A 10870-nucleotide genomic window follows, 5' to 3' on the forward strand; every position below is an offset into this window, starting at 1 on the left:
CTTCCAGCTAACACATCCTGCTAATTGCAGTGTGTGATTAGCCAGCTGAGTGGCTGAATTGTACCTTCTTTGCCAGCATAGGGTTGTATAACCTTCTGGAGAGATGGTCAGTCACTGCAGAGGACAGCTTAGTTTGCTCTTGTGTATGGAAGATATTCCCTGCTTCATGATTTCACTGAAGAGAGGATCCATTTTATTCCACCTTTTGCTCCTATCTTTACAGATCAGCACTGAGCCCTTTAAAGCCCTGCTATCCCTCCATGAGGGTATTTCCTGATGATTTGCAATGGTCAGATGCTTGGGGAATGCTGAACCTTTGTTTTTATGCCCTGACAGAAATTAAAATAAACAAAAGAAAGCTGAGGTTTACCCTCATTTGTCTTGATCTAGAAATGTCAAGTAAACATGTTGTCCTTCTGCAGGTCTCAGTCAGTTGTGGATCCTGGGGTGCTGAAACGCATGGATAAGAATGAGGAAGAAAACATGCAGCCTTTGCTTTCACTTGACTAACAATTTTTGAGCATTGGACATGAACTGAGGTGGAAGGCATTGCCTCTCAGCAACAAGCAAGTCATTGGGAAAGAGTGTAACAGCTGGAATCCTATTTTACTCACGTTAATGTAGCATATTGGCAGCAGGTGTTACTATTCTGCCTGAATTCTGGATGCCCTTTGGTGAAAAAGAAGTGGAGAAAAAAAAAAGAAAATTAAATAAAAAAGGAAAGGAATCAATAATTTATTCTGTAAGTGCCAACTTGTTTGTAAATACAATATAATCCTCCAATTTTACTTTGTAAGTTATGGTAAACAAGTGCTATGGAAATGAGTGACTATTAAATACGTCAGTGAAGTGCACCATAAAAAAGAGAAGAAAATGTGTGTGTTCTCACATGTACATACACACATGCACATAGAGAAATGTACTGAATAAAGAAAACTATCAAAGCCAATTAAATGTTGTCCTTCCCATGGGAAGCCAACTGATACATTGACTACTGGATTTTTTCTGCAATGCTCACATAGTGTGCTAAGATAAAGAGGGAGTATAAGTACCTGGAAGATGCTGTTTTTAGTGGAATGTGTCATAACTGCAGGAATTGGTTTCTCAAATAACTCTAGGGTTTAGGATTGTGATTTAGCACAAACCACGTGCATTGTGAGAAAGATCACAGTTGAACTGGAACCAGCTCTTGGATAGATTTGTCATTTAGCTGTGTGGGTCTCTGAGGTTTCTTCCTGACCTTTCATTTACACAAGTAACCTGGCTTGGTACCATAACCTGAGTGTTGTAATGTGGGACACACTGGAATTCTCTTGCATTTTGGGTGCACATCAAGAATTTTTCCAGAACTCTATTCTCCCTTGGAGTAAGACATTAGTCCTCTAAAACAGTGTAATGACCAGTATCTGAAAATAAAGCCTGGCAGCAGAGGTTAGTCACTGAATCCTGTGCACTGGGAGACTGGATACATATATATATATATTTTTACCAATCTCTGACAAGCATACAAGGTGACATTGTTAGATAAGTATATTTCATTGAAGGTTTATACAAGAAATCATACTTATTCAATGTACTTAGATATATTATAGATTGTATATTGAGACACTGTCATTATTAATATAGTAAAACTTTCCATAGATCAACAGCATCCCACTCCAAGCAAGGATTAATGTGAATAAGTTGTAGTCTCAGCCTATAGTTTAGGACACCTTTGTTTTGGTTGTAGTGTAATTGTATATACTGAACATGTGCCATAATAGAGAAATACATTTTACCTCAAAAGTGCAACAGGCTTCACTAGGGGTTGGGTAAATCAGCTGAAACATAGGGGCTCTGTTATCTCTGTGTGCTGGCTGATGTGTGTGCAGCCTGTGGTGTGCTGAGGCGAGAATGTAATTTCTTTTTAGGACTGAAATCGACAGTCAGAGTGGGGAGACACACAGGGTGCCCATCAAGACATATGAATCATTAGAGGTATTGTAAGAACATGTTCAGGCAGTGCAGGGATTAGTTAAGAAAACTAATTCACAGGGGAGGTGATAGCTCACGGCAACCCTGCCTTCCCAAGTTCTAGAGTTTAAAACATTTCTTCCATCACTCCAGTGATCAGTGAAGTTACTGGTTGTATGTCACCTCTTCTCATCCAGGATGATTACAGCTGTAAGATTTGGTAGACTGAGATGAGTTAAGTGCAGAGAGTGAAAACTTGCAAGTCTGTCATCTCGAGTTTAGCTGTAACTCCTGTGGTGGCAGCTTCAGCCTTTCTCAGGGCTGAGACGACTCTGACTCTTCCAGCATCACCCTTGATTAGCTCAGACAACATACAGATAAAGCTTTCCTACTTCACAGGTCATTAGCAGCACTGGTAAATAGTGTGTGCCCTAATACACCATCACCTTGCAGGAACTTGTCTGAACAACTCATTGCCTTTCTGCTTTCCTAATTCTGCTTTCATGGTAAGGGTTAGGAAATGCAGAGAGGAAGGATACGGAGCCTAAACTTCTTATCAGTCTGTCCTACAAGTTGTCAGTAGTAGAATCTGTCCTAATACTACTTCTGTGGTTTGAGAGACTTGAAAAAATGATCAATTCTTATATACTATTTTATTCAGTTCTGTATTTCACATTCCTTGTAATATCATGCTGTATAAGTGAGATGTGTCTCCAGTACTCGCATAAGTGCCATATTTGAATGTATGTTATGTATTTCCACACTTCTGATTAGTAGAATAGTATATTGTCATAGTTATGATTTAAAAATTCTTATCAGATAAAACTAAACATCAGTAGAAATTTTCTCCTTATAAGGGCTTCAGGATTTAGTCAGTACTCCACATGTATACAAGCTGTGACACAGTGGTGATCAAAATTTTCATGGATCCTTTTAGATATATGGGCTAGAGTGGTGTAAGACAGCAGAATGCTGATTTCAGAGTACACCACCTGTCTAATAAAAAAATGCAAATCTGTTCCACTGAATGAAGCTTAAAATTTATTTTGAAGCTTATAAATTTTTGTTTGAAAATCCTTTATTTATGCACTTAACTGTAATTTATGTAATATTTTCTGATGTCTGATTTAGGTTTTAAGGTAATGAGTATTAATACATTCTTTCCAGAAAGGGAGAGTTGGATATATTATAAATTTGTGTAACTGGGACCTCATTTGTCACCAAGAACAAATTTGCTTTTTCAATAAGATTCTCTCTGTCAAAGAGTTGGGCTACAGGTCTTCTTGGCTGCAGCTTTTATTTCCCTGAGGCAAATTCTGACAGTGGTAACTGCAGTTGTGACATTGGGAAAGAATATGGAAATGGGTAAGAGAAATAACTATACTTTACCTGCTCTCAGTATTCTTTGAAGGCATTTCTCTTTTACATATCAGGGTACATAAAGGGTTCCGCCTTTCTTGTAGAAAATCTTTATAGGTAGTTCAATTTTTATTAGATGAATTTGGACTGAAAACTTTTTCCAATCTTTATTACCATAGGAATTGCCGTCTAATTTTTATAGCAGAATTGAAGTGCTAAAAACAGAATACACATGCTTGGGAGGAGCTCCTTTTAATTTCTTACCTTTCTTGTGTATTGGGTAGAATAAAACCTTGTAATTACGCATGCTGATATGCATATAAAAATATCCTGCAATATGAGGAACTTAGTGGAGAAACTTGATATACCTGTCCAACTATGTAAAAAAAATGAGGATTAAAAAAAAGTGTAAAAATTGATAGTTTTGGGCCTTTGATAAGATCTAAAAATATCCTCCTACTTTTCCAAGACACAAATGTTTGAAAATATATGGAAAAGTTATGGAAAATTCCATGACCAAAACCTCCTTGTAATCAGAGATATCAATAGACTCTTGGCTTTATAGAGACAGGTAATCAGACCCACTAAGCTCCAACAAATACACAGACTCCCTCCCAATAGTTATTAGTTGTAAAATAGCTTGAGATGTCTTTACAGGAATGTAAATTTACTGTATAGTATATTTAAAAAGATGTTTTGCACTCTAGAAACATGCTATGCCTAGTCACAAACTGAACACAGAATTAAGGAAAAGAGGAGTAAAAGGGACCTCCAGAGGTCACTGATATGTGGAGGAGCAGATTCACTTTAATGTCGCCCTCAAATGTTTTAGCTCAGAACCTTGCATGGAATGCTCTTTGTATTATTTAATCACAGTCACAGCCAAGCCTAAGCACATTACCTGACAGAATTGTAACCTGACAGTATTTTGTTCATGCCTTTTATTATTTTCCTGTTCTGTTTGGGAAATTAAAGTTTGTCAAGCACCATAAGAACTACCCTTTAGCATTACTCGGAAAACATTTTGCAATAACCTTTGGTCATATTCCCTGTTATTATATTGTTTCTGTTATGATTATCAATGTATGTGTTTGTCAAGTTTTTTTATGAAGTCATGTTTGAAAGAGCATGCAAGAAAGGAAAACCAAAATAATCAGGCTTCAGGATTTTATTTAGAATATTAAAATGGGATTTTAGGGGGATACTGTGTTTGGATTTTATAATCTTTAATTGTGTCCGGGGAATATCCTGCTGTGCTATTGGCAGTGTTGGGTTCCAAGACAAATTTGGTAGATAAATATCAATATGAAAGACAAGAACAAAGGTCTCAAAGGATTGTACTGATAAAAACACTTAATCACACAGCTAGCTGGATCAGGTCCCTCAAAAGAAAGATATTTTGTAAGTAGCCTGTATGTGTGTGTGTGTACATGTGGTGCTGAGAATAGTTCTTTTGTCCACAAACTTAAAAACGTATGAAATTGAGAAAAATAATAGTTATCCCATTTCTCAGGTAGTAAAACAGAAACACAGTGAGTTAGAGACATATCTCAATGGAAGACATTTTTCTATATGGAAAAGATGACACTTTGATCACTCAGTCAGATTTTAACTGAAGGAGAGAAAATAATGTGTCCCTATTTTGTGTAAGAAGGTCGATAAACTTATGCCTGGTTTCTTTAGAACACTTTACCATGAGACCTTTGAACCAGGGGAGATCTGCTTTCTGTGGAGTTAAATCTGAATGCACATTTAACCATTTCTGCTGAGGAGATGGCAAAAAAGGTGTATGTCCCCCAAATGAAATGCCTTTCTTCCCTGTCTGATTGTTGGGAAAAAAAGGTAGTTTAAACCAAACGTTTAATTCAAATTTCTTAAAAGGAAATTTGCCCCGTAAGGAATTCTGTCAGGGATGAAACAAGATACTCATCTCCCATAACTGTACAAGGAACATCAACATTTTGTTGAGAGGCATGCTCAGGTGACCCCAAATGAAAGTGCAAGCCAGGTAGATTGAATCCCACATCCTCTATTGCCTTGTAACTTTGAATGATCCTGTGTCAGAAGTCTGTGTTTAACAGGTTGACATCTACATTCCCTTCACACTGAATTTCAGCTTTCAGTTGTACAGGAATTTTTTTCCTATCAGCTTCTGGGATCTTAATTAGTTTCTTTCATAAGGGTAAAATGGCATTGACCCCTGTTGGATTGCACAATTTGGGAAGTGGTTTCGTTGTTAAAAAAGAACAGCTTGGGCATGGCTGTGCAGTGGTGAAGTTGAAACATGGGTCAGAAGTTACCACTATTTAGTCACTCCTCCTGCTGTGTGTTAACTGTTTTGATTGATAAAAGATGTGTTAACACTTGCATGATATGAATTTAAAAATAGAGAAGAGGTTTCTGCAGTGAGTTCAAAATCTGAATTGATCAGCTATTACTGTGGAATCCAGGGGATGGGGGGCACTGCACACAGGTGAAATAGAGAGACCTTCAAAGGAAGGTGCTGATAATGCCTTATGGTACACATTTTGTTAAAATGTGGCCAAAGTATTTTATCTGCAGGGACAGTGGTCAGCCCAATCTGTTCTCTCTGAATAAGTGGCACACAGAAGGTCCTCTCTAATAAAGGTATGACAAAGCTTCCTTTTGCAGAGAATTCACTTCCAAAGAATTGACATATCTGTCAATTTGCAGTAGACAAATTGTGTGAGTTAATTAGGATTTTTATTTGATATGGAAATGCTGCTGTGATTCCTTAAAGAGGCTGTGGCATCATCAGCCACAAACAGCAGTGCCTAAAGGCAGGCATCTCAAATCGGGTCCCTTGGTTAATAAAAATTTAAGAGTAGAAAAAATCAAGGGAAGAGATTATAGAAGATGATAAAACACAATAATTAAAAAATCAAAACAGAAGCAAGTCTGCAGTAGAAAGCTGTATGAATGGCAAAAATAATGGGATAGAATTTGCATTAACACTTCCAGGAAATTAATCAGTAGCCTATTATGAGTCCCTCTACATTATGAGCAGAGTTTCCATTTTTCACATGGTCTCCCATCTATGGCCACGATGGAGTTTCCCAAATCTTTAGAAAATGACCTACCATGTAAAATGGTAAGTGTTATAGCTGAGCTTGTAAACATGATTTAAGTGCTCAGAACATGACAGCAGAGCCTCACCTGTAGAGGGTCCCATGAATATGAGAAGTGCTGTATCCTGCCCTGCTGAAGAAGGAACCCTATGTCTGTGAGGAAAGGTGGCAGGAGAGAGAACAACATTAGGGATTTGGAGTGAACTGCTTAGCCATTTTAACAGTGAGGGAGGCTTTCACCTGCTCAGTAATATAAGGGAGGACTTACAAACCCATGACACATCTGTCATCAGGAAGGAGAGATGACATGTTTCTCACTTTCCCACGCAAACTCAGTTTCAGTATATTTAAACCTGATGCATATTCTAAACCTGAAGTGCCTCTGCTGCTGCTGTTTCCAGGGTAGCTCCCAGGATGTGGCTGTCATGTAGCATGTAGAAGCTGTAAGGGTAGAGCCCCCTAGCCTGCCCAGAGGAAAAGAAGGGAGGGATGTATTCTGCTGCAGAGAAAATTTCGTGGGAGAATTCAGCACTTGCTCAAGTTACAGCCTGCCTTGCCCTGACATCAGTGTCTGCTCTGTGGAAAGCTGAGTGGAAGTGGTGTGGGAATCATCCCTGAGAACTCGGTGTCTTGTGCTAATTATGCAGCCTTGGAGCTGTAGCTGGTGATCTGTGTCCCGTGTCTCTAAACAGTGCTGCTGGTGATGTTAATTGTAGCCATTAGTCACCCAGAGCAGAGATGATTTAAAGGAAACTGACAACTTTAAGCATTGCACTTAACGCCTAAGAATATTAAACTGGTGATTGTTACAAGTAATGCTAAGATTATGATAACTTAAAGACTTCCAGGGTTTGGTTGCATTGTATTCTTGGTGGCACTTGGTGTATTATCACTTTGCTGTAAGTATGGTTGTCCTTGAGGCTCACATGCATCTTTGATGCAGCAATGGTAGAAGGAATTAAAGAGTAGAAAATGTCATTCTAAAGATATGAATATATTCAGAGGGACACATTTAGATTACCTGACACTATTAAAAAATAGTTTTGCAGTTTGCTAGTGTTCAGTTTGAGAATAATGGCTCTTTTAAATAATTTGCTTCTACAGCTCTTTCACCCTGTAGATTACTGTGTGAAATGTGTTCTGCAAAACATTCCCAGATTTTCATCCCTTCTCCTACCCTCTTGTATTCAACAGCAACTTGTCTTCTGTGTGTACTTTATTTCATAAATAACAGAAGAAAACTGTAAAGAAACTCCAACAGACTGATAATCTGCAGACTAGATCTTGAGGATCAGTATTTTAAATATTCCCCTTGTATAAATCTCTGGTCAACTGGGTGAGATGGAAAATGCGACCAAGGCCAACCACATCATAGGGGAATACAAACTGAAAGATTCTGACTAGGAGTGTAGATGAAACAGCTCTTGTGATTTAAGATGTTACCTTCCCTGTCTGTTGTCACTCTTCACATAGGAACTACTGCCCCAACATTTAATCAACATGTTGTGGAAGTAGTCATGTCCCAGTGAAGGCTGTGCACAAATCATGTTGACTTTGTTGATTCTGCACTCATGAAAATACAAAACCACTCACATAATCTATTCATACAGCTCTGTTATGAGAATAATGATTAACAGCTAGTCATGGTGACATCTAAAATTGCAGATTGGCAATCTGTGCCTTAAGGCTCTTATGATCTGTAGCACTTGCATAGCAGTAACTACTGAATAATGTTCTTTTTGCATGCAGCAATCTACTTTGGAGCCTTATGGAAAATATTATAGCACCATATCAAAATTCAAAATCAAATTACAGGAGTAATTTACAAACAGTGCTTGTATCCTCAGGATAAAATTTGTTTGTTTCTCAGTTTAGTACTGTTAGGACTCAGGGGGTCTGAGATTTGTAAAGCCAGGACAAGTTTATTAATCATGTTCTTTCTCTGTAAAGTTTCAATAACTAGTCTCTTTTCACAACTTGTTGTCAGTTTGAATTTTATTCTTGGACCTAGTGAAATGGTTAATTTTGATCTGTTGTGTTCTAACCTAAAGTCTGAAGATAAAGCAACTTTGTGAAACATCACTGTTTATATTGTATATTTAAATATCATCAGTTCTCTGTGATCAATGGGCTGCTTTGGAGAGTGCTACTACTTTAAATCATCATTGGTTATTGAGGAACAATGACATTCTGTTAAATAAAATATGACCAAATGAAAATTAAAATACATATATATTTTCGTGTTTGTACATGGGAGTGTTTGTCTGGCTTCCTTGTGCTAAAACATGTATGGATGACATTAACAAGGTGAACTGCATTTTTTTTACCAAGGTATTGAAAAAAAAATACTGAGTGGTATGTCAGCAGGAAAGTCTGGTAAAACTGAATGTCTCTTTCCACCCATCAGCAAGTTTTAGAGAGTTAACATATTTCACATTTACAATTCCACTTTGAACTGTGGCATGGAAGTCTCTCCCATCTCACAGGTGAAGATCATGTAGAGATGCAACACAAGAAAAGCTCATTTCCCCCTCCAAGAAAATTCCTACTCTCCTGCCTCTAGGCTTCACCTGTAGTGTGTTCCCTAGCATAATCTCGTGTTCACTGACTTTTCTTTTCATGCCACATCAGGGAGAAGTGATATTAGCTCTTCAAAGAGATGTCCATTTCTCCAGGAAAATGTTTCTGTTCTCAGAAGAGATTAACCAGGATAGGTTAGATCAGGCTGTGTGACATTGGAGCACTGCCTGCCAAATGACCATATTTCATTACAGATTTTGTTTTTCCCACGGGAAGGGAGTCCCAGTAAATTGCAGTAATGTGTTTATGTGATTCTTTAATGTCAGTTTTGTAGTATGCCTTGCTTTAGACACAAGGACACTAATTCACCTCTTCAGTACATTTTCCTTTTCTTTCTGTATCTTTCTGGTTTACACAGATTAAAAAAAACCAAACTAAAAATAGGCTGCAGTAGCTTCCTGTTTCACACATAATTTCAGTGGTGTGTGCAGATGCATTTCTTATGCCAACAAGTTGAAAAGTGTTGATGGATTCTCATCTATGTGGGGATGCAGTCCCTCATCTCCCAGGTGCTGCATGGTTGTACACAGTATATAAGCCATTGCTGCACAAGGGTGCAATTCATCATGACATTACTGTACAAGCTACATGGCAATACAGCTCTGTGCTCCCTCGGAAATCCCTCACTTGCATCCCTCTGACTGAGCAGAGCTGGAGCCCCTGTAATAGTGTGGTTTGCAGTGCCAGTGTTCTGAGTTACAACCACTACCCATTTGTATGTTGCCAGGCTGCTTTTCCCTGCCAACAATGTGTGTGCATTTTTGGGGACAGTGTGTGTGCCTATGTCTGCTTGTCTCACCCCACCTCCCGTGTTGGACCCCCTTCCCTAATGGTGTTTTCTGTGGGAAAAAGACAGAGAACTCAAATCTGGCATCTTGTGTTGACCTGTGACTGTGTTGTAACTCCCATCATTGTAGTGTCATGGCCAGGAGGATCTGCAGGTGTATGGGAGGCTTGTCTGTGGAATTAATTGCCTCTCAGACCATCACAGCTCTGGTGCAGCCCACAGTAGTGCTGCAGTGATGAAAGACAGATGAATGGATAGTGAAACTGGGAGCTGTGCTAATAATTTCAATACTGACAGTGTTTACACAAATCTGTTGAGCACAATAGAAACAAAGTGTTCACAAAGCTGAAAATTCTCTGTGTCAGTAGCAAATAAAGTATTTTGTCACATTGCCTGCATGATTCTTGGCAGTGCTGTTTTCATTCCCATGAGCTGAGTAGTGGGGAAAAAAAGCCTTTGTCCTTCCAGATGTGTACAGATGGTTGGCTGGTCAAAAGCCCTTCCAGTACCTGAACCTTGACCAACAGCATCCTTTCCCCTCTGCACAGATTGCCAGGCTGTCAAGAAATCCTCTCCCCATCATCCATCAGCTTAACTGCTGAAACCTCTGGGGATTAGCAACTGAGAAAGTGCCTATGTAGCAAAAATATGTCACACTGGTCAAAATGGAGATAATATTTTGTTTTACACAATTATTTTCTTCTATTTAGATATACAACTTTGCAGCTTTTATCATTAAATTTACAGAAAAAATATTAATTAAAAAACATTATTTAAATAAACTTGTTTAAATTTTATCTCTAGCAGTGATATTGCCTCAGAAAATAGATAATCATATGGTTTGATAGCATTAATTTTAATTTCAGTCTCTGAAAATAAAAACATTTTTTTAACAGACATGTAATTTCTTCCTTATGGAGTAAAGAAGTAAAAATGAGACTGATTTTAACCATATCCCAATCCTAGAATCACCAAATAAAGCCTAACCCTGATGAAGAAGCAGTTGGGATGCTGATCTTAATGAAATTTTTTTTTAAGATTTTGTTGTATAAACCAAAATTTATAAAATGTGAATGTGAAATATGAAGCCTCAAATTAGTTC

General features: G+C 38.1%; 1 protein-coding gene and 1 long non-coding RNA gene across 2 annotated transcripts in view; both read left to right on the top strand.

Moving 5' to 3' along the window:
* Positions 1–723, top strand: part of CLVS2 (clavesin 2) — a 46682-nt gene extending 45959 nt beyond the window's left edge. Inside the window, exon 5 of the mRNA XM_079297989.1 lies at positions 423–723. Coding sequence (XP_079154115.1) covers positions 423–510 — 88 coding nt within the window. The 3' untranslated portion in view covers positions 511–723. The remainder of the gene's footprint in view (positions 1–422) is intronic.
* A 2136-nt stretch (positions 724–2859) lies between these two features.
* On the top strand, positions 2860–8650 carry LOC306798122. The gene is made up of 2 exons (XR_013773282.1): positions 2860–6968; positions 7021–8650. It is a non-coding gene; the product is annotated as an uncharacterized lncRNA (long non-coding RNA).
* The last annotated feature ends 2220 nt before the right edge of the window (positions 8651–10870 follow it).

This window comes from Erithacus rubecula (assembly GCF_903797595.1).
Source record: "Erithacus rubecula genome assembly, chromosome: 2".
Lineage (NCBI taxonomy): Eukaryota > Metazoa > Chordata > Aves > Passeriformes > Muscicapidae > Erithacus > Erithacus rubecula.